Source organism: Corylus avellana, chromosome 11 (assembly GCF_965113065.1).
Source record: "Corylus avellana chromosome 11, dhCorAvel1.hap1.2, whole genome shotgun sequence".
Taxonomy (NCBI): Eukaryota; Viridiplantae; Streptophyta; class Magnoliopsida; order Fagales; family Betulaceae; genus Corylus; species Corylus avellana.
The window spans coordinates 18781014-18805559 of record NC_142500.1 but is presented as its reverse complement, the minus strand read 5'-3'; the positions used below and the strand labels follow the sequence as shown (position 1 = coordinate 18805559).

Below are 24546 nucleotides of genomic sequence, written 5' to 3'. Positions count from 1 at the left end.
CTGCGGGATGGCAGAAAGACACTTTCTTTTTGAGTTTGTTCTGAATTTTTCTACAAAAACTCAGAAAACAAACTCTTGCATCAAATCTTCATGAACATAAATCCTCGAGTAATAACAATAGGTTATTTTTCCTAAATGAGCAGACTTATAGTCATGCTACTACTGTTATTAGCCCTACTGCTTAGCCTTCCAAGTTACTGAAATGGGGCTTCTAACCCTGTAAAAACTATTGCTGGACTGCACCCAAGTCAAATCCCCCTGTGCAAACTCACCCTGTGTTCCTGCTCTCTTGCTTGATATAAACCATACGCTATAGCTCAAACTTTGATTTATGTGTTCAAAAACTAGCTTTCGAGGTTTAACTATCACTTTGACTCCCTCTGGTGGCCTCACTTCCACTGAATAAATGGAATTAGGAGTCCCCACATTCGTTAGTCGCCTTTTGATCACCTTCCTTGTCATTCCCCGCTTGAAGGTTACCGAAATGGAGGGGTAATTAAGGCTAAAACCTCTGTTCATCTGCAAAAGTTCATGGCAGCTCACATTCATGTGAGTAATAGAGAAAATTTCTGATTTTGTGTACCCAAGTGTGCATAGATGAATGATATACTCATCTGGCCTGATGTCATATATCAACCCAGGATCAATGGCCTTTCCAGGATTCACATGCCCAGCTCCAGTGGCAAAAACTCCTGCTGGCTTGTCACCATCCATTATAGGTTTCCCTGAATGGTCAGTTATATCAGCAGTTGTCATAATTGCAGATTTAATAGCTGCAGGGGTCCATTTGGGGTGAGCTGAGTGGATAAGAGCAGCAATGCCACTGACATGGGGACAAGCCATGGAAGTCCCGGACATGACAGTGAAATTTACTCTTCTAGGATCTTCTGGAAGGGCAGTAGGGCCTAGGTTTTGAGGCCAAGCAGCAATTATGTTGACACCAGGAGCAATCACGTCTGGTTTGAGGATTGAAGGGTTTGTAAAACTTGGTCCTCTTCCTGAAAACTGAGCTACTGCTGGAGCCCTGGACTTCCCTATCACAGTTCCCCCGAATTCGATTCGAGCTGTAGGCTTTCTTGTAGAGTTTATGTAAGCCTTTAAGCGAACAGATTCGTCAAAACCGACCTGTGTTGCAGGCAAAACATGGACATCAACTGAATCCTCCTCCAGATTGATGGCTGTATTTGTCAATATCATTGCAGCAGCACCAGCTTCCTTCACAACTTGACCTTTTTCAGCACGTCCATTGACACCTCGGTCACATATCACCATTTTGCCTCGAACTTTTTCTCTTGGTAGAGACCCTTGGAAGCAAAACTCACTTCCCTTGTCTCCACCTGTCAGATAAACCAGCTCCAGCTCTCTTCCAGTGGTCATAAACCGGTTCCCAGGGTACATGGATTCTCCATAGAGGGCTTCTCCATTACCCATTCGAACTATACCTGGAAATCTCCTGTCAAGTGTGCTTGCACCAATGGTTGCAATCCAAGGAGCTTCATTAGAAACTGAGCTTTCAATTGGTCCATTGTTTCCTGCTGCACAAATGACTGAAATTCCATGCTCCATTGCTCGAAAACTGCCAATTGCAATGCTATCCTCATAAATTGGCAGTGGGAAGCCGCCTAGAGAGAGGGAGAGAATGTCAACTCCATCTCTAATAGCAGCATCCATTGCAGCCAGGATATCAGAACTATAGCAGCCATTGTACCAGCAAACCTTATACATGGCAATGTGGGCACCGGGAGCCATCCCTCGAGCCACACCAGCTCCATTGCCTAAAACACTGGCCATTGCAACTGCAGCTCCCCCAGCTGTTGAGGATGTGTGCGTTCCATGGCCGTGGGCATCCCTTGGAGACACATAATCTTGAACAATATTTGGTGATGGCGACATGGAAGCCACTAGGTGACCCTTAGTATAGAACCTCGCACCGATGAGTTTCCGGTTACAATTTGAGGAACTGAAGCTCTGCCCTTCTTGGCAAATGCCTCTCCATTTTTTGGGAACTGGAGGCATTCCATGATCGTCGAAGCTCGGACTTTCAGGCCAAACTCCGGTATCGAGCACCCCTATTATTGATCCTCGACCGAATCCGGAGTTATACCAAGAACTTCCTCTTGAGGGGTTGAGTCCTAAGAATTTGTAAGAATATGTAGTGTGAATCTGGAGCCGCCGGTCAGGTCTTACTGCAAGGACATCAGGCAACTTTTTCAAGGACTCCACCTCGGACTCAGACAGCTGAGCTGCAAAACCTTCCATGGCAGAATGGTAAGAGTAGAGAAGGCGGTGAGAAGCGTCTTCTTCGGAAGAAATGGTTTGTTCAAGAAATGAGAGATGCCATGAAAGGTTGGAGGTGAGCAAAGAGCTGCTTATACCATGTGGGTGGAGCTGAACTATGTAGGTTTGGAGAGGGCTGGCATTGAGGCAAACAAGACAGAGTAAAAGGGCAGAAAAGCAGAGCTGGATTTTGGCTTCCATGGTAAAAGATTAAGACAAAGATGCTTGGAGTTTGATGCATGATGTTGTGGAAGAATTGTGAGGTATTTGAAGGAATCGGAGAAGATTCAAATCTGGGTTTCTGAGTGTGAAATATGAAACTCGTGAAACATAAGAGCTCTCCATCACGAGGATCCTTTGTTGGGGATCAGACACAGAGAGCTAGCTAGGCTCTGGTTTCTTGGAGGAGCTGAGAGAGCTGCTTGCTTATAAGCTTCACGAGATGTTTTGGTTAGCTTTAATACATTAAATATGAGGCCCGTTAGATTCAAATTCTGTTAATCTTTGTTCCACACCTAATGTTTTTGGAATTTCAGCGAGAAAAAGTGTACTGACAAAAGAATGAAAATGGTTGTCAATAAATGCACACGCTCTCTGGTTTGCTTCTTGGCTTCCCTTTCCTCCTGCACCTTGTGCATGCGTCACTCCTCCTTTGACTTCATTCATGGTTTATTATGGAAAAGTGTAAGGCTAGAAACTACACTTTACGTGAATTACTACTATTTTTACTATAATTTCTTACAAACTTATTTGACAATAATTAAAGGATTAAAAAAAAAAAAAGACAATAATATTATATACAATAATTTTATCACACTTTGCTGATGTAGTACTACCAATCATCCATTAAGTCTTTTCTTTTTTATTTTATTTTATTTTATTTTATTTTTTATTTTTTTTAAAAGGACCGATTGGCAGTGTCACGTTATGAAAGTGTGATAAAAGCTTGGTATATAAGATTTCTCTAGAAAAATTAACCAACAAAATTTGACAAAGTAAATTTAATTTTTTATTGTGATGACTAGAGGGAACATGGTTAGGAAGTTTCCGAGAGTGAAAGAGAATAGGTAGAAGAAAAAGTCTTTGGGTATATTGAAGAGATTAACATATTGAATGTCTTTTTAATGAGATTATTCAGAAATACAAAAGATTACATTAGTATACATATATATTATATGGAGCCTTGAGGTCCAACAATTTCATTTACTAGTTGCTACCAGAGTGTCAATTTGTTTTATTTCTAAAGGCTTGTGAGCTTGCTAACTTCTAATGGTCATCATGTCGATTGGATAGGAATTGCAAGCTTGGATCCGAGTCGACAATTCTTATGTCACAAAACATATGGTGGGTCGTGACTCTAATGTGTTACTCACGCATTGTAGTCACCACAAATGCCAACTCTTGCGCAATTAGGCATGTGGGTTGTGGGAGTCCTTGGTCTAACACGTCCTTAAGAAGAAATTATGTACTCTTTGAAACTTGTTGATTTGGATGATGATAGGGAAGATAAGAGCTCCCTTGAGTGCCTCATCATAACTTCTAATGCCACCATGGGAGGGGGGGAGGGGGGTCGACTCCTAAAAATTCTCCTTACCTAGGGTAAAATTTCTCCCTATGCCATGTTATGCGGCATATGCCCCCCCCCCCCAAGCAACGGATCCAAACTGGAGGATATCTAATTCATGGTTGGTATGGCCATAAATGAGACACATGTTTTTCATAAAAGCATTTCCAGCAACTTCCTCGTCATTTTCGCTACATTTAAGGATCCAAACTACTTTTTGCTTCCCTATGTTAAAATACACCCCAATAGCTTCCCTTAATCATTCCCTATATTATTAAAATATTTATTTTTTTAATTGTATTATATATATGAGAGGAGACAGGAGAGAGAATTGTAAGAGGAAAGAGGAGAGGAGAGAGTAGAGAAGAGAGAGAAATATTTTTTTTTTATTTTAATAATCATAAAGATTGCAATAGTGGAACCCTATATTTTGGGTTCCATTGTAGCGATCCTCATGGTTGAGGCTCATTTAGGGAGTCTGCTGTGGGACATTTTTTGCAATTTTTTGGACATATTCCCTACACATAGCGAATAGACTCCCTTATAGGAAGTATGCTGAGAATACTCTAATAAAAATATGGGTGGCCAGCCACACCATTATTTTTTTATTATTTTTAATCTTTAAATAATATTTTATTATTTTTTTGGTTAAATACCTTTTTGCCGGTTTAACAACTTTATTTTTTGCCCCTTAGGGTTTAGTTTTTATCATAGGAGGTACATTGGGTTTACATAAAGACGGCTCCTTCAAACTTCCGTCCAAAATTTTGATAGAAATCTACGTCAGTACCTCTAAAATCTTGACACGTGTTTATATACAAAATTAAAAATATTAAAAATTTAAATTATATTAAAATTTAAAAAAACACTTTCTCTCTATTGAGTCCGAAATCTGCTGTATTTGTTCTAGGGTATTTTTGTGCAATTTTTATGCTTTAGCTGATGTGTCTTCCTTCCATTGGAAATCATCGACTACTTCTTGAAGTTAAAGATCACTGGGAATGATGGAGAAGTTGGCTTTATTCCCGTAGTTGATTTCTTCAAACAGGAGCCCAGGGAATTTGCCAGGTGATCCATTTTTATTTTCTTATTTTTGACCTCGAGGCTTCAATTGATTTCCAAAAAGTGAAAAAAATAAAAAAAAAATTTGTAGTAATTCTTTTATTTAAATAGTAATATAAAATAGTTAATATAATGTAAAAAGTAAGAATGCTGAGATTTATTTTGAGAGAAATAGTAGAGACGTTTTAGATATACAACTTAGTTTCCACACTGTACATGGTTTTACAGATTTTGAAGTCCAAAAAATTGTTGAAGAAGGAGATAAGCTTTATTCATACATTGAATTTAACATAGGAGAAATTCTTGGTGAAATTCATATTGAAGTGTGTAATTAAATTTTTATATTTAGATTTAGACTTAGATTCTTCTTTTAAATTAATTATTTTAATATTTATATTGTTATTCTTGATAAATTTTTTTTATATTTAATTATTTATGAATATATATAGTTTTTTTTTCGAGAAAACCTTGGGCTTGGATGAGGCGTAAAAGGGTTGTTTTACATCCTCCAATGATATGCTGCCACATCAGATAAAGCAAAACAATTGCACAAAACTATGGGCCCATATTGGGACAATCCTTTTCTCTCCCATGGGCCAATCCTTTAAAGCTTCAATTATGGGCCAAAAAGGTCTCTTTTCGTTTAGTTTTGGCCCGTAATTGTCCTTTTTCTTTCTTCTTATGAACTGCAGATTGCAGTCTTGGGCTTGCGCATGCACTTTGGGATATTAAAGGCTAAAGCAATCAAGTTGGATTTAAACTTACAACTATATATTATTAAACATATGTAACAGAGGAAAAACTTTACTTACTACCATTGATATATCGTCACTTTTGTAATCATATTCTTAAACTTTAAAAGTATTAATTTAGGATTACAATTTTTCAGAAGTTTGCAATGTCAACCATCTCGTCTAAGTTCATCGTTAAATCCTAATAGAGAAAGTGAAATCCCCCAAAATATCCGTCTAAATTTAATATATTTTTGTAATTCTATAAACATGTTAGGGGTATTTGGGGAATTTCACTCATCAACAATTAGATTTAACTCTGAATTTCAATGACAGAAGGGTTGACATTGCAAACTTATAAAAGATGGTAATCCGAAATTGACACTTTTTAAAGTTTAAGGGTATGATTGTAAAAGTGATAAAAAATCATGGGTGGTAATTAAGTGAATTTTTCGGATGTGACACAATGTCATCCATGAGTCGGCAAACGGCAAACCACTACTGAAGCTCTAACTATTTTAGGGTCGTTGAGCAACCACTCGAAGACATCTTTTGTAACGATGTCTCCCATCCCAACGAAGGATGTGGTTGCTAACATCGAGTATTCAGAGGTAACTAGTGCAATGTGCATATATTCATCCATTGTGGGGGTGTATTTCTGGTGGAACTTTTTGGCTTCATGAAAGTAAGCTCTAACTTGATTCTTCATCTGAGACAACAAGCAAGAACAATTAGATTTTAATTTTACAAGACAACAAACATGCATTTTCTTGCTTTCTGTCTTTTTTTTTTTTTTTTTTGGTTCCCGGTGAGAATTGAAGGGGAAGAGGGGGATCCTTAAATGTAAGAAGTATTTTCGTAGTATGTATGATGATGCTTACTGCTTCTCTTGCATATATGACACGGTATGATATTCCTACACCTATTGTTTGATCCATTTCACTGCAAACGTCTAAGAGGGCCCAGTAACACATTTTCATGTACTCCGGGAGTTGATCTATGGCACCAATGTCCCACTTGTAAAGTATGTAGACTCTGTGAATTGACTTTTCCATTTAATGTAACTAAAGGGAAGAATAAAGCAGTAGAAATAACATGCAAAATTCTACTCAAAGATAGCTAAACTGAGGAAGTGTGTAAATTTGATCAACCTCTCGATTGCTTCACTAAAGAGCTCAAGTTCTTCAAGTGTGCCATACACATCATAAATGTCATCAACAATGAAGGTCATGGCTATCACTTTGGTTAGCATTCTTCTAGCAAGAACGTATTCAGGCTCGAAGTACACTCCCAATATCCAGAAGTAGCCCTCAACCACTCTATCTCTTATAAAGGGCAGTTTCTTTGAAAAATTCAAGTCTTTCCACCACCTATAAACATAATTTAGCATAATCATATTGTTAACATAGAGTTATGGACAAACTTCATACTTTCAAGTACATTGACATGATTCAAATTAATAACTAGCCTTGCAATTTCAGAAAGTTCTTTCTGGTGCAATTTCTGCAATAGGTTGAAATCCAACTTTGCAAAGGTAAGAAGGACTTTATTATGTGAAGCGTCTTCTTGGTAGATGGAAAAGTAATTCCTTGCCTCTAACCTTGGTAGTCCTTTGTGGATAGGCTGCTTTAAGGCATGGCTTACTTGTGCTGCAAGAGGAGGGCTTAAGTGGGATGCTACCGACTCAAGATGTGTGGCGGTGAACACAAGAGCTTCATCAAGTATATCTTCCCGATGCACCCTCAGATGTGTGGCTTCATACAAGCTTAACATTCCTTGCGCATCATTGATAAGTGATTCTTTGAAATTCCCTTTGTTGTTCTTGAACTTGGTGAACATATCTGCTTCACAATATAAGCATATAGAGAGTGTAAACGTTTGTGCAATAAAAAGAAACATGCACTTGTGATGGAAAAAAAAAAAAAAAAATACCACAAGAAATATAATAACCATGTTATCTAAGTAACCGAAACCACCACAAGGGTGGTAGTTGAGTTTGTAGAAGAATTCATTTCATCCTAGTGGTCGCGTGTTCGAATCCGCTTGCGGTAGTAGATGCGTGAACCAGATGCTACTTTGAAGAGGCTCTACTGGCTCACACCTTTGTGGGGTTGTGGTGACGGGCTCGCCTTCCCAGGCAGTAGCTATGGTTCAAACCGGACATTCCACAGCGGGTGAGAACCCCGATGGTAACGCCCAAGGAGGGAAACTACACTGGTCGCCCCTTCCCACCTTTTAAATTAGAAAAAAAAAAAAAAAAAGTAACCGAAACCGAAGAGCAACAGTGTAAAGGTTATCATCATCATCATCATCTTCATGGTCATCACAGTCACGAAGTGTATTGTTGTGTAATTGTTGCAAAATTTCTTGAATTTCATTTTCAAAATGGTAAGACACGCCTAAACGTTGGATTGCATCAACGAGTTTCAGTTTCTGTGAAGACTTTTCATGTGGAGCCATTGGCATTTTCCTCACGTTTCCCTTCAATTCCTGAACTTGTTGCTTCATTTTCTCAGCGGTTTCCTGTACGAGCAAATTGAAGAATACAAATTGTTATATGAAAAAGTATTTTGAACAAACCACCGTAAAACATTCCTAGAAAATTTCTACCTCATTTCACACATTCTGGAAGTTATTTTTTCTAAATTTTAAAGAAATAAGAGAAAGACTAGGTATTGAGAATAATTTTCATAGGACCTGATACAAATCAAGTCTTTTGTATCATCTATTCAAAGATAAACACATTAGCGTAGAACACCAGAATGACTTAAGACGATAACACAGAATCTCACCCTGAAATAAGGTCTTATGTCATTATCATGCCAATCATTGAAGGCTCTTTTAGGTCTGCTCTTCATCCTAGTTGTGATAGGCATGCCATGATTTTTGCAGAGAGTTGTTCTACACAAGTGAAAGCATAAAAAATTGATGCAATTGCTTATGTTCACCTGGAAGTGTGATCGGAAAAGTAGATACCGGAGGAGTAGCCGCTAGAAAAGAAGCGTTGAAGGAGTTGGTGTCAAAAAAGAATCGATTAGTGAAAGGAGCCAGAAAAACTTTTTGGGGCATTGAACCACTACCCTTGATGGGCACACTAAATTCATAGATATGGCCATCAAGGGTGGTGGTTCAATGGCCCAAGGTAATCCCCCAAGTGGTTAGGTAAGTACTAGGGTATGGGTTCGAATCTCCGTAATGGAGAATCTCCATGCCTGATTAGTATTAACCACCTTGGTTCCCATTGATACCTTGGTAGGGCGGGTGGTTAAGTTATGGCTCGGCTGGTCTTGAGGGTGCGCCTGCAGTTTCCGCTGTCTAGGTCCCTCTTAAGAAGTCCCTTGCAGGTTGGTGCTACTATGGTCATGTCAAGTAGAATAACCACAATTAGTCTCCCCCTCCAACCTTTTTTGAATAGGAAAAAAAAAAATTCATAGATATGCTACACTATCTCACATTCATTTCATGAGAGATAATTCTTTTCCTTCCCATTGGTCTTTTCCCACGTCCAACTCTTGCAAATCTATTATTGGATTTGTGAGACCCACATGTGGGTCCCACAAATTTAATAGTAAATTTACAATTGTTGGATGGGGGAGAACCAATAGCATATCTCTTATTTCATTAGGTTGATGTGGCTGCATTCATAAATTCTTAGATTTTTTTGTTTTTAACAAGTGTTGATCAAAGTGCCACATTAACTCAATAAAATAAGAATGCGATGGAAGTATAGTATTTAATATTTGGTATTGCTAAACAATTCGGCAATCAAATCAATTCACAACTTTTTAATAATAAAACATTTTGTATCATCTCACGAAAAAAGTAGTTGGCAACTCCAGCAAATATGCTAGTTTTTGCTTAAAAGTAAAATGCTTGTTATAGAATATAGTGAAATATAAAAGTTCATTGTAATACATTGAGTAAATATAATATAGAGGGCAATTGTTTAATTTTTGCTAAACATCCAATTACTTTTTATTGTGTGTTTTCTACTAAATAAAGAGTAAGAACCCGATAAAAATATATTCAATTCTCATAAGAAATTGTCTGAATCCCTATAATTTTAGAATCTATAATTTCAAAAGAAATCAGAAGAGTCTGATGGTGGGATAACATGGGCTCAAACTTGGAGTTCGAGCCATAAGAAGCAAATCAAACAAATCATATAGAGAGGGTAAATGAATAAGTAAAGATTAAATATTGAGAGCCATTTCTATTGGGATGCGGTATAAAACCTATTTTTTACAACATTCAATAGAAATTTAACACATCAAATAAAAACACCAAATACAATAGAAATGAAAACACCGTATTTTTAATCCAAATCAATCTTATGAACTTTTCTACTCATTCTAACCCAACACCCAACACCCACCATCCACCACTGAAACCTCCAAGCCCTCAATATCGGAGTCTCCAAAACCAACCAAAACAGTGGCTCCGGTGGTTTTGTCTATGATGTATGATGTGTGCCAAATATTGTATATTTTGACCCCTTAATTTACTTGTGTTAATCTTTTAGCTGTGTTATTATCTGATGTTCTGTGTTAGTTTTGTGCCTTTAGTATTTTGTAGGTGTTGAAGAAAAACTACTTTTTGGAAGAAAACATACTTTGAGAAGACCTAGATGATGTGGTTAAGTTTAACCAAATCCAAGAAATGGTTAAATCGGATTAAAGATAAGATTGGATAAAATTTCGGATTGAATTCAAATTCAGATTCTGCACATGTCTCAGTATTTTGACAATAACTTTTCGTTCACATATCCGATTGAGGTGATTCAAGTGGCATTGGAAAGCTAACTCAAAATAATATAATTCATTGTGAAATAAGATTTTCCTAATTCAGAATTTTACTATTCTAAAATTGTCCCGCAATAAAAGGGTACCTGGACGAATTTTATCCGATTTCAACTTGTAAAACCTTAAGTTTTAGGTCTATAAATAAGGAATTATCTAATTAGTTGAGGGGGCTACGAATTTGAAGATTGCAGAGGAGAAAGAAGAGAGTTTAAGGTTTTCCTAGCTTTTGGATCTCTACTTTGTGATTCTTATTTGTAACTTGTAAGTACTCGATTTTACATTATGAATTCAATCAATTTTGTTTTTGTCTTTCAATAACATGAGAGGCTAAACCTTCAACTAAGGTTAAAGATGAAGCCTCACTTATGATTAGCAACTTTGTTTCATGTATGTAATATTTCCCAATTTAATGGTTTAATTGCTCTATTGTTTTACTTCTAATCAATTGTGTAAGTTCTTGTTGGCTTAATTCGGTAGGCAAAATGGTGACCAAAAGTGCCAAAATTCATCATCCATTCAATTACCGTTCGGACGAGAAGAAGTGCCAAAATTCATCATCCATTAAATCTTTTAACTGCAACAATCTGGCCTGTCGACAATGCTGCCTTGTAAACGCTTCCAAATCCTCCTTTTCCAATAGAATAATTCTCATGGAAGTTTTCAGTGGCCTTCACAATATCCCTGAATGTGAATTTCCCATCTCTTCCCCATATCAATGACTCGGCCTTCTCCTCACACTCTAAAATTGCTCTGCTTTCTTGTTCCAAGAGTTTGGTCTTCCGGTAACATGTTATGAGTCCAGCAACAATGGCTGCAAGTAGTACTAATAGTAACAGGCCATAGATAGGAATGAGGATAACTAATAGAGACGTATTAGAATGCTTTTTCATTCTGGAATATTGTGTGTAACAAGGAGTTAGTCCTTTTGCATCTCCACACAAACCTGAGTTTCCAACATAAGCTGTTGCAGGTGCATCTTTGAAAATAGAATTAGTTGGGATCGGACCTGTTAAATTGTTGTAGGAAAAATCGATAAAGATGTTGCTTAGACTAACCATGTCGGAAAATGATGATGGGAATTCCTCTGAAAGTTGGTTATGTGACAAATTAAGACTCTTCAATGATGAAATCCTTGCAAGGTCTTGAGGAATATTTCCTAAGAGTCTATTGCTGCTGAGGTCCACCATGTTCATGTGGTCGTTTCTCAAGTTTTTGTTCAATAAGCTTTCACAATTCTCAGGTATAGTTGAGCTTGTACAGTTGACTAGATTCCGAGGAATCTCTCCTATCAAATGGTTCTTGCTCAGATCCAGCAAGAGCAGCAACCTTAGATTTTCAACTACAGTTGGAATTTTCCCGGACAATTCGTTGGAGGCCAATTGTAAAACCTGCAGTTGAGTCAACTTTCCAAGCTCTACTGGAATTGGACCAGAGAGCTGGTTTTTTGAAAGGTCTAAATCCTTCAAATCTTTCAAGTTCCCAATCTCGGGTGGAATTGAGCCAGAAAGCTGATTTTTAAACACTTGTAAGAGTTGAAGGTTTGTGAGGTTCCAAATTGTCTGAGGAATCGAACCAGAGAGGTGGTTTTCTGAAAGGGCTAAAAAGGTCAAATCTTTCAAGTTCCCAATCTCTGATGGAATTGAGCCAGAAAGCTCATTTTTATTCACTTGTAAGAGTTGAAGGTTTGTGAGGTTCCAAACGGTATGAGGAATCGAACCAGAGAGGTGGTTTTCTAAAAGGTCTAATTTAATCAAATCTTTCAAGTTCCCAATCTCGGATGGAATTGAACCAGAAAGGCTATTATTAAACAGAAAAAGAAATTGGAGCTTTGTCAATTGGCCTATTTCTGGTGGAATTCCTCCAGTGAAACAATTCCTCTGAAGTTGCAAAGAGATTAACTCGGTCCAATTGGAGAGAAAATACGGTGAGATCACACCAGAGAGAGAATTACCAGATAAATCCAACTCTTTAATTCTAGTCATGTTGGTCAAGGACAAAGGCAATTCCCCAGTGAATGAATTTGTAGCCAGGGCCAAGAAGGTGAGGTTTGTACAAAACCCAAGTTGAGAAGGAATTGTAGAATTCAAGCGATTCCAGCTAAGATCGAGACTCGAGAGGCCCTTGAGCTGGCCTATTGAAGAAGGAATTCTCCCTTCCAATGAATTGTTGTACAAGCTTATAGTTCGAAGATTTAAAATTGCTCCAATATCCTCCGGAATTCGACCACTTAACTGGTTGAATCCTAGACGAAGATATTTGAGCTTGGAAAGGTGGGAAATGTTTGGTGACAATCAAGCTTGGCTAGATTGGTAAATAAAGATTCTGGTATTGTTCCATTGAACTTATTATGGGACAAATCCAAAGAAGGTCAAGTTGTGACAATCAAGTATAAACCCTGGGAAGCCTGAAGTGAGTCCATAATTGTGATTAAATGCAAGGTGGGTCAACAAAGGCATGGCTGAAAACTTAGACCAGTCAGGATTTAGTAAGAGGTTTGATCCAAGGTCTAAGTAACGTACCTTTTGAAGATTGGTAATCTAATATGGGATTTTCCCATCGAAATAGTTGTGGAGAAGACTCACGTACTGAAGCTCCGTTAGCCGGCCTATCTCCGAAGGTATTGACCTGCTGAGATTGTTGTGGCTGAGGTTGAAGCGGGTGAGGTTAAGGAATGGGGTGAAGTTGAAGTGGGCTAGTGTTCCACTGAGATTTGCACCTGAGACTGTTATCTCGGAGACTACTCCAGTTGAGTCGCAGGCAATGCTTTTCCAGTTACAAAGGTGGTTGAGGTTGGCGAGAGACCATGAAGTGAGAGGAGAACGAGGGGGAAGAGGGGAAAGGGTGTTTATCCATTTGACAAGAGCTTCAGCTTGTGTTGCTGGTGATGCTGTGATCGGTAATGGAAGAATGGAGAGAAAGAGAAGGTGAAGTAAAAGAAGAGGAGGCTTGGGATTTACTGCTATGTCTGCCTTATGAGTTTCACATGTCATTGTTTACAGCACAGATGGAGAGAAAGGAAGGGAGAGTATACGTAGTGTTATAAGTTATAACATAAATGTATGTTGCATGATTGGTAAAGAAGTGTGAACATAGTCAAAGGTTGTCAACATTAGAATATGGTCCCTCGATCTGCCGAACTTTGTATATCGCCTTTCACTTTCATTTCTTTTCCTGGTAAGTGGTAACCAACCATGTTTTGTGTTTTGTGTGTTTTGTCCATAAAGATTCAGCAATTTAATTAGCTTGTCTTAATTTCATCTTAAAACAGTAAGCATCGGGCCACACTTTTTCTTCTTCTAGTTAATTCCATCGGTTAAAACTTAAATTATAAGGCTAATTCAAGGTAAAAATGTTGCAACCTGGACTGGAGGATGTTGTGTGGAAAATCATGCACCCCTATGACACTGTCATGATATGTCCCAATTAAAAATAGAAACGCTAAATATTATAATTTTATTTAATATTTATTCAATAAGATCTTATTTGTCGAATAAACAGTATTCACCAAATGCATAGATCACAGTTCATGCATGCTCAAGAAAATTTTCAGTTGATGGACAGACATTTATAGCCCATTTAGCATTTTGGCTAGGTTGTTGTGAATACTCTAATATTAGTCTTTACACTCATTTTATATGGGTTCTTTAGTAACTCTTCATATCTATTTATCGTACTTATGTCACATTAACTAACGTGACATGTTTTAAGTAGCTTCCAATTTCAACAACTTAAAAATAAAAAAATAAAAATGTAAACTACTTAAAATCCATCATGTTAGTAGGTGTGACATAGTTGTATAACATGACATGTTTTGGCCATTGGAGCCACCCCCAATGGCCAAAATGGAGGTGGCCGACCATCCTATATTTTTCAAAAAAATAAATTAGGGTTTAGTTTTTAAATTATTTTAGGGTTTAAGACACTTGGCATTTGTATGTGATGACATCTGGCATTCTGTTAATTTGGACTAACAGAACCTAACGGAAGTACTAAATTGGTATTTTTCCGTAAGTCATGTACTATTTGATATATGATTTGAAACTTGGATGGGAAAAAATAAAAATGTACAAATCTAGGTACTAAAAATGTAATTAAGTACCCTTCTATTTATAGAGTTTTACAAAAGGATTTGAATAATTTCTTATATATATATATATATATATATATATTGTAACATTAGATATGTTTTCTTAAGAGTTGAGAAAGAGTACTTTAAGAGCCCAATCTCTTAGTTATCTTCAATTATTAAAGAGAAGACTTGAAGGTTCCAAAGATCCCATTAGCCTAACTAGCTAGTCGAGGTAGGAAGAAAAGAAAGATAAAAAAGCCTTATAACCAAATAATGGTCGTTCGACTTAGCCATCAACATTCAACACCATTTATTCTTGAAGCATGATAACTCCAGACTCCAGAGCACATGTGATGTGCGCCATCCCACCCAACATATGGTGATGGTGTCCCGTGTCAACCCTCCTAGCACCCATCTCGACGACTTGTGCATGCTTTATTTCCAGAAACCATCCTCGGAAGTTGGCAAGTATGTTATCCAAATTAAGCCAAGAATTTCATTGACTCTGATGTAGCGAAAGACTAAAGTAACTACTCAAATAGCAGCTTCTTTGATTCTGTAAGGAGAAGCGTCTTCGTCTTCAACTCAAAGATAAACTCAAACCTGCAGGTTGAGAAAAGAAGACAAACTCCAGAGAGTTTTGAAAGAAAATTCTCTGATTTGATAATGATTCAATAAGTTAGTTTTACATTATAAGCTAGCCTATTTATAGAAAATAAATATTTGTAGAGAAAATGAACATAATTCTAGTAGCAATAGTAAACATAATCCTAATAAGGAAAGTAAAATAATTAAAGCAAATCTAACCCTATTAAGAAAATGAAATAAAGTCATAATAAAATAAAATAAAATCCTAATATAAAATTAACAATCAGCGATAATCGTGACAATCTTTCCATTTGTATTTTCATTGTTTTAGAACGGATAAAATTCTGATCAAGAGTGCTCAAATATTATTTTAGATATTTTTCTTATTTTCGTTTTTACGGAAAATATAGTAAATATCGCCCTACATCAAACTCAAAGTAAACTTTTGCAACATTTCCACCGGTCAAAAAGTCAGCTTTTTGAGCAGGCATAAAAAAAACAGTTATATGAGACTCTTTAGCTCATATGCGAAATAAAGAAAGCCCGTGCCAATTAGGAAATAATTAAAAAGAAAAAAGGTTCATAAACGAATAATTGAAGCTTACATGATAAGTGTCACGTGTACTTCTACGTCAATTGGTAAGAAACTTATAGTAAAAGTTATAGTACTTATAATAGTACTCTGTTCATTAATATTATGTAACCATGAAATCACACTTGTCATAGAAATAAAGTAACGCTAAAAGCCATACTTTTACCTTACTACTATCACACCTAATGACATAGCAATGCTAAATAATTGTTATAAAAAAATATATGATTTTTTTATCTACCATTCTCTCTCCTCTATGCCAAATGGATTTGAAGTAATTTTGTAAGGAAATAATAAAATAAAAATAAAAATAAAAATAAAAATAAAGAAAAATATTTAAATGGAATTGAGAAAGATTTTAAAAGTCGGAAGTGGGTTATTTTTGAAAAGTTGATAGTTAAATAGGCAGAAAAAAAAAAAAAAAAAAAGTCGTTTTAGCTAAAATGAACGAAATATAAATGCTCACCAACTTAAGCTGAACCTACAAGCGACCTAAAAGTTGGTGGTCAGGCAAAATTAAGGAAACGAAACCTTTGTTTGGTTGGTTGGTTGTTTTTCTTCTTCTTTCTTGTTTCTGGCTACATCTACTAAAAGAGAACACTAATAGCAGAAGATAATTTTGCTCAATATACTATGAAGTATTGACTAAAACAACATTTGTTCTATATGGAACATTTTGCAAGGACAGGTGCAAACTGCAGTGCAGTTACTTTGCAGAGGGATAAGGGTTTCAAGGACTAGGAACAACATCAAGGCGCAACTAAGAAGCCCAAAAAACAGCTCTAGCACCAGAAGGATAGAGTAGTAACAAGACTTACCACAAACCAAAAATGAGAACTTGATGGAGCAGTAAGCACATCCATTTCCTAATAGTTAAACTCACAAATAAGGACCATTTCAGCACTGAGATTTTACATAACATCTACAGTAAAGCTGACAATTTTTGATAAAATCTCAATACGAAATAAGTGGATTAGAGTTTAAGGGCATGACCCGACACACGAACATGAATTGTCACCCTTAATGTCCAGTTGTCCCGTTACTTTCTCAACCATATTGAAAATTGTAACACAACTTCTTGTGGGACAAATAAGGCCCAACAGGTAATAGACATCAAAAAAAAGCTAGCAAATCTTTGAAGATGATGCTTCATCTCTAGAAAAAGAATACAGAACAATTCTGAATTATGATCATGTGCAAGGAGATCCACTAGCAAACTCAATAGCTCCTTCCATTCAGTTATACTTAGTCGTAATGGTTAACATCTTTTGAGATTCCAGTCAAAACAAAAATAATAAAATGCATGACAGATTCTACTGTAATAATACCACTGCCTATAGAAACTTTTGAAGCAGTGCAATGTTGAAATAACTGGAGCAACACTTTTAACTTTTAGAGGTCTCAGCACTCAATCTGATCTTCCAAACATCAGCAAAATTGTAAACGCATAAAGTAATCACTCGATGTAACTAGGTTTTAACACATTGCTCTGGAAATAAAATTGATGCATGATTATTTCCGGTATGCATTGATCGGAGAAATAACATAAAGTTGATGATATAATGAAAGCTCAGCTACAATACATTAAAAAGAATCACTAAACAGATTCAAAAATGCGGAAAGTGAAAAGTCCTATATAAAAACATATAAGCAGAGACTATGTGTTTTGGCTTGTTGACTATATTCTGGCTTTAAACAAGGATATGGGCTGATATATGTGATAATAAACTCTACAATGAGTTCTTGACAAGCCTGGATAAGGCTTCATACAAGCACTCTCTTAAGGTTTCTGGTGTTCTTCTAAGCTGCAGTCTCCATATGCTTGAGACATTACCGGAAATTATACTGGCATATCATTGCCTCTCGGTCATGATTGATCTCTATGCTCATTCTTCCAAGAATTTTTTGCAGCTTCTGCAGATGAATCGACAGAATCCGCGTTGCCATCCTTTGGTTTCGAGAAGAAAGGATCCCATTCATGAGGTCCCACCTCACGCTGTCCCTCTTCCAGTAATTCATATTTCCAACTGTTCTCCTCAATAAAGTTATCATCTGTAATACCTTCAATGATGTCCTTCCTCAACTTTGTAACTTTGTCAATAACTGCTTGTACAGCTACGTCGAAGGCATCTTTGAGAGTCTCCAGTTTCGAGCGAGGATCTGCATATACCAGCCTTGGAATGAGATTTATAACCTCCTCCCTCATGATCTTCACCTGCTCGGGAGAAATTTGAAGAAGCCTTTCCTCTATGCTAATATTCCTTTTACGGATGTCATCCTCTGGAATGAACACAGAATACTTCGTATAGTTCTTTGGAAGATGCCAAGTATACTGTGTGTATGCTGACCCGGGATGGAAGAAGACAGGTATGCAACCGGCCAACATAGAGTCAAAAGCAGATCTTCTCGTGTATGAATCACCCTGAGGTTGCAGGCAGAAAAGAGAGCTCTGGAACATCTGCATTATACTGCTTGGAGAATGACACTTGCTCTCCCCAAAATCACATTCTAACAACTTGCCAACCTTGGATTTCTTGCACTGATCAATGATCTGCCCTCTAATCGACTTGGGGTTGTCAGGACGTGGGGCACCAGCAAAAGAGAAGAGCCACTTCCTTTCTAATTTCCTCATCCGGTCCTGCCAAATGAGCACATCAGCATCCTTTGCTGGATGGAAGTACGTCGGATATGGAATGCCAAAATCATTAGCATTCCATGGGCTCGATTCAACCACAAGCATGGACATATTCTTTGCAGCAGGCAAGAACAGAAGCTTGTTACCCCAATCTGTTTCTTCATCTGTTAGTCTCCTAAAATCCCACGTGATCCTCCCTGCAACAAGAAAATGGTCTTTGCCACCCATTATGCCCCACTCCGGCCTCTTCATAAGCCAATCAACCAGTTCAAGTGAAGCTGCATCCCTCCTCGAGATATTGTACCCCCAAAGATACCGGGCAATATCAAATCCCGCATAAAAGGGTACAAAAATCGCCGAAGCAATAGAAGAATCTCGTGTCAAGCACTCATACTGCTTCATCCTATTACTGAATATCACATCAACCGCAAACTGATTTGTCGCATACCAACCAGTATCAGAGAACACCCCTTCAACATTCTCAAGGGGCGGGCCAAGCCCCGCATTGGTTGTAAACTTACACATATTTGTCCAAAGGCTCAAACTCCTACACTCCTTCAGCATATCCTCATTAAACCTAGAAGGAAGGTCGTGAACATAGATATACCTCCCACCACATGGATCACTCTTGTTTTCCACCGTTCTCAATGCTCTTATAAATGGGTAATTCTCCGCCTCACGACTAGGCCTAGATTCTAAATCCGTGTTCATATGACCGGAATTGGTTACATGGGTAGGGATCGATTCGGGGTAATTCTCAATTCTACGACTTGGGGCTGTTTCCAAATGGGTGTCAATTGGATGGGCATCGGTCACAAGGGTAGGGATTAATTCATCATTAACCGGACCAGGTTGCAATTTCACTGATTCATCGACAGTACTACTTCCAAGCACAACAAAATGAAAGTACAACAACACAACCCAAAAGAACGCAGACAAAGACACCAAGAAACAAAGCCTGGTATTATGATTTTTCCCCGTCCCCTTCTCCATTTGCTCCGACGGAACACTCGACGCCGTACGGCGTCGCATTACCTCCCAATCCCAATCAAAAAATCAAGAAACACCCATTTCGTCAAACTTCCACACAAACCCAATCCCCCAATTCAATAACCCAGCACTTTCAAGTCTTTTGACCAAAATCCACAAACCCTAACCTCAAATTTGATGCAAGTAATAGTTTTGGGTGAAAACTCTGAGCACCAACTTGCAACTGTTTGAGCTCAAACAGTAAGTACAGGATCAGGAATAATGTGACAGATTATAGCGAAACTATACGAGCCAATCTAACACAAAATCTTATAAACAAAATGAGCACGAATCAAGAGGAATCGCCGAGTTCGTTCGAACAGTTGCGGATCTTCTGGAACAAAATTGAAGATTTTAACAAATCGAACCCCCCACAACATTCACAGAAAATATAACATTGAAGAAAGATTTAACGAAAGGATACGTGAAAGAGTGAGATAAAGAGAGACTTACTGAGATTTCATTTGCTGAGAAAGATCGAGAATTTTGCTCTGCGAGAGAGAGGAGAGTCTCAGTACTGTATATGGGAGAGGGGATGACGGAGGATGCGCACGTTAGCAACGTGCGCCGGGAGTTGTCTCTTGTCGGTAGCCGGTGAGATTGCGCCGCGTGGACTTGTGGGGTTGACGTGTCGGTGTGAGGAAACCGATGTTCCCCGAAATTGCGTTGCATGAGTTGGAATAAGAGAACAAAATGGTCTTTGTCAATCTTAAGGAGTTAGATTTAGACACTCCAATGAAAATGGATGGTAAAGTGGGATAAATATATATTGAAAGAAAAGTGTTCAATTTTTTTTCTTTCTTCTTCAAAATATGATGTGTCATAACTTATGTATCATTTGGAAATCGAGAAAATTTTTTGAGAAGTGTATCATTTCTCATAGTGCAAACATGTAATGGTATGGCAGTGTAATAGGACGCGAGTATGCGATTGCATGGGTAAGATTTACTTGTTCGGATAGGTGCTCAGACAAGTATTTGGACAAGGTAAGAGTATCACTTGCATGGTAAATCTTATTTGTTTGAATTGTCCGAACACTTATTCGAACAGGTAAGACTTGTCGATGTAATCAAATCTTAGTATGATAAAGTGCAACTTTAATAGTACACGACCTATTTAATTAAAAAAGATAAGATATTTCAATTTCTAACCTGCTAATTTGTGTCAAATTCGTAAGTTATGTCAAAAACAACCTTAAAGAAATGCGTGGATTCATGAGTTATTACATAGTGTGTGTAACAAAATTAGGTGACTTGGCCATTTTCATTACTTATTGAAAGAAAAGGAATACTGGTTACTTTACTACAAAAACATTCACATTCTTCATTTTTGCTTTTGTTTGTATAATGGGTTATTTCTGTATATGCTCTGGCCCCAAAAGCTACAATTATTTGTTAAATAAAGGAGTTGGTGCACAAGGACAGACCCAGGTTTCAATTTGGGGAGGGACTAAGGGCTAAAATATTTTTGGAGAGGGACCAAATAGCAAATAAAAACATTTTTTTTGCCTAAATTTTTTTTTTCTTGTGATTTGGGGGCGACCAGGGCCACTCCTAGTCCCCCTGGGTCCGTCATTGTCGGTGCACAATGTGAATTTAGCACTCTAACTTGAATGTTATTTAAAAAAATAATTAATTTAATTCATATCCTAACAACCAAAATTCAATATCATTTGTGTGCTTTAATGCCTCCAACTTTCATTAGCCATTTCATTTGGCCCTTGTAGAAGAAATAAAGGCAGCAAAGAGAGGTTTTTATTGAATAATATTTCTCAATTTAACTTAAATTATGTTTTTTTTAAAAAAATTATTGTGCATGAAAAGTTGAAAACAATGTGTTTCCTAGGAGGAAATAATACATTGGAAATTTGCATGATTAAAATTCAACCATCAAATTCTCATCACCCAAACACAACAATCATAACGGCAGCAGGGGACAGTGATTGCCAGCTCTTTTTCCAAGGAAGAAAGTTATTGGCCGAACGTGGCACCATCTTGAGGTTTGTGACCATTGTATTTTGTAATTGCACGTGAGGAGCACGATCCTTATAAGGAGGAAAAATTCGAAATGCTCGTATCATATGGATTGTGAATGCAGACACACCTTTCCTTTTTACATCTACACAAGAATACTCAATAGGAATAGGGCCACCGCTAGGAAAACAAAGGGTAATTTTCTTATTGCTAGGTCTCATTATTTCTATGCTCACCATTGATTGAATCCCAAACCCTAAAATTAAATCGGAATTAGATGCAATTCGTTGTTTGAATTGCATGTAGGTTAGATAATCTCATAAAGAGGGCAGGTGTGTAGTTTACCAGTTCAAAATAGTTTAGGATACATGTATTAAGCAACGAATTACAACCGAAACGACTTATTTGTCTCATTGATTTTGTTTCTTTTATGACATAAATGCTCGTAGTGTAATATGTAATAGAATCAAATTTCTCTTAACTTTCATCATATTCCCACTAAAATAGGACTAAAATCAAATCCTTGAAGAAATGGTCATGTATAAGTTTTAATTTTTATTTTGACTTTTTAGCAGATAAATAATTTATTAGGGTAATTTAAGAGAAGGAAAACCTAAACTCTAGTACCAACTAGGCAACCATTGACTTATGTTGATGATATAAAATGAAAATACATGATGAAGACTTCAAATTCCACTCAAATAAAAAAAAAGGGTACATCTTTTTCACAAGCCCTAATGTAGTAGTTCATTAGGCCAATCATATGCTGCAAAGTATACCTTGATTAAGGTCAACTAGAGGGTTAGTGAGGGCCATGATCTGAAGGGGTCAATGGAACCCCATGCCTAGCTAGTAAAATCCAACAAATTGTTTATGTGTATTACTATCTTCTTCTTCTTTTTTATGATAAAAGGTTTTCTCCAAATTACGTTATCAATTCAGTTTATTAAATTGACATTTGTTCTTAAAATACGTGATTTTCACGTATATTTTTAAAAAAATACATGTGAGAATTATATGTTTTAAGGACATATGTCAGTTCAATAGATTGATTAGAAGAATTGCCTTCAATCCAGTTTGATGTTTGTTAAAGTCAAAGCAAAATCATCAATAAACAAACTAAAACACAAAACAGTTAAAATTATGTTCACATTTACATCATATCAAAACACTATTTTTCAAAAAAAAAAAAAAAAAAAACACTCTCAAAATACATTAACAAACATCCTCAAGAATCAAAATAAGGTACGCATGTTAGTGTCACCCCCCACAAAAGCATTTTTTGTTCCTTCTTTTTAATTTTTTTTTTTTTTTTAATGTATATGTCAGTGTCACCCCCTCACAGAAGCATCTTTCCCTAAACATTCTTCTTGTATTCTATTTTATCTCTTCTCGTTTTAGTTACTTTCTTCCTTATTAATTAGGCAAGTTTCACATCTTTATGTCACCTAAAGCCAAAAGGGCTTGATGCACTTGTTTTGAGATGCTTTTGCCTCATTATCATGCCATCTCTTTGGTATATGCCTTTTCCACAATCAAATGCGCAATCAGCACTATTATAGTCAAACTTTTTGTGACTAATTGAAGGTGTTATGCTCATAATCATTGAAAGCAAAATTGAAGACCAAATGAGACCATCCCCCCTTGCCTCTTAGCTCAAGAATGGGCAAAAAGTCCCCAGTAACTTTAGAATTATCATTTAGTGAAAATTACACTTAAAATTTAAAAAGTTACAATTGATCCTTCAAATTATTAGGCACTTTCACTTAGTCTCTGCGGTTTTGAATTTTTTGTCAACTTTGATGGCATCAAGTGACCCAAACGTGACGTGAAACGTTCATTATTTGACACAAAGTGATAATTTGAGAAGCCCAAATGTCACTTTTGAAAATTTAATGACATCAATACTAAAATAATGATAGTTCTATGTGCTAAAGTGTAAAATGATTTCACTAATGTGGGCTTGAAAATTATGAGCTTTCTGGATTGACAAAAAGTAGTATTATTTTATTTTATTCTATTGAATTTGACCTCTAGTTTATTATATGCATACATAAATAGCCTTTGAATTAGCAGAAAGAGTGTGTTAATTTTAGGCATTCTATAATAACCTCTTGGGGAAACTTCGCTTTGGTCTTCTGAACTTTCACCTGATTTTACAATCTCCCTGAACTTTCAAATCTCTTATTTTGAACCTTAAAACTTTCAATTACTTTCAACCCTTCCGTTAATTTTAGCAGTTAAAAATACAAAAAAGACCAAAATGTCCTTGATTTTCATTTTTTTTTAAAATAAAAAAAAACGTTTTGAAAGTTGAAATTTTATACAAAAGTTAGGAGTATAAACGTCATGTAACGTTTAAAATCTGACGGAGGGGTCCACATTGAGAGTAATTGAAAGTTCAGGAGTCCAAAATGAGAGATTTGGAAGATCAGGTGGCCAAAATGAAGTTTCCCCTAACCTCTTTACATAAGCCACCATTCCAAATTTTCCAAGAGTTTTCCACTTTTCCTGTAAATTGGATTGGATTTTTTTTTTTTTTTTTGTTCAAATTTAGTCTATAAAAGTTTTGTCCCTTTTAACATGTTAGAAACACATGTTTTTTTAATAACATTAACATAATTGAAAGAAATTCTATTAAAAAAAAAGAAAAAAAGAAAAAAAGAAAAAAAAAATGTGTTTCTTTCTTACATGCTATAGGATATATGCCAATTTTATAGACTGAGTTGAAAGAATTTCCTTAAAAACATTGTCGGTCACGATTTGGTGTACACAACAAATAAAAATAAAAAAAATAAGAAGTTTTAGACCCATATAGCAAGGAATCGAAATCTCCTACAATATCGTTGTCGGAATTGCGTGGATGCATGATATATCTACTCCGAGCAAGTAGACCCCACACTTTGAGCTATCGACAAAAAAAAAAAAAAAAAAAACAGGGTTTCTAAAAAAAAGAGGTGAGAAGTTAACATTTGATGTACCTTAGACAGTAGTGGTACCAACCTACAGGTAGCCTTCAGGGTGAGCAGCTATCTGCTTGGGGGTTGGGCATCAGAGTTTATTGATAGGTAGGGAAAGTGGGGAGCCACTAATTAAGCTGTTTAACTCCATACACACATTGTGGGATAGCAGTTCTGTTGATCAACATCTATATATATCTATATATAACTCTTGCTGATAATTATATATACATATGCATGTGGAAGAGGGATGAAGTGCTTATT

General features: G+C 36.6%; 2 protein-coding genes and 2 pseudogenes across 3 annotated transcripts; all 4 read right to left on the bottom strand.

Moving 5' to 3' along the window:
• Positions 1-174: 174 nt before the first annotated feature.
• SDD1 (Subtilase family protein) lies at positions 175-2786 on the bottom strand. Its single transcript, XM_059577130.2, has one exon. The coding sequence runs from the start codon at positions 2476-2478 to the stop codon at positions 175-177; it is 2304 nt and encodes a 767-aa protein (XP_059433113.2). The 5' UTR covers positions 2479-2786.
• A 3096-nt stretch (positions 2787-5882) lies between these two features.
• Positions 5883-8142, bottom strand: LOC132166610 ((-)-germacrene D synthase-like; annotated as a pseudogene).
• A 2848-nt stretch (positions 8143-10990) lies between these two features.
• Positions 10991-13426, bottom strand: LOC148583184 (uncharacterized; annotated as a pseudogene).
• A 3787-nt stretch (positions 13427-17213) lies between these two features.
• On the bottom strand, positions 17214-20034 carry MUR3 (Exostosin family protein). 2 transcript variants are annotated; one of them, XM_059576344.2, is made up of 2 exons: positions 19803-20034; positions 17214-19683 (listed from the first exon to the last, which is right to left on the bottom strand). In XM_059576344.2, exon 2 carries the CDS (start codon positions 19350-19352, stop codon positions 17553-17555), a length of 1800 nt encoding a protein of 599 aa, XP_059432327.2. In that variant the 5' UTR covers positions 19353-19683; positions 19803-20034; the 3' UTR covers positions 17214-17552. The 2 variants fall into 2 exon arrangements, with proteins under 2 accessions (XP_059432327.2, XP_059432328.2); XM_059576345.2 differs by having other exon boundaries at positions 17214-19680.
• Positions 20035-24546: the final 4512 nt, after the last annotated feature.

What these genes read in the sequence shown, in the direction of transcription:
- SDD1 (XM_059577130.2), bottom strand. Translation starts at nt 2,478, where the DNA reads ATGGAAGCCAAAATCCAGCTCTGCTTTTCTGCCCTTTTACTCTGTCTT.
- MUR3 (XM_059576344.2), bottom strand. Translation starts at nt 19,352, where the DNA reads ATGCGACGCCGTACGGCGTCGAGTGTTCCGTCGGAGCAAATGGAGAAG.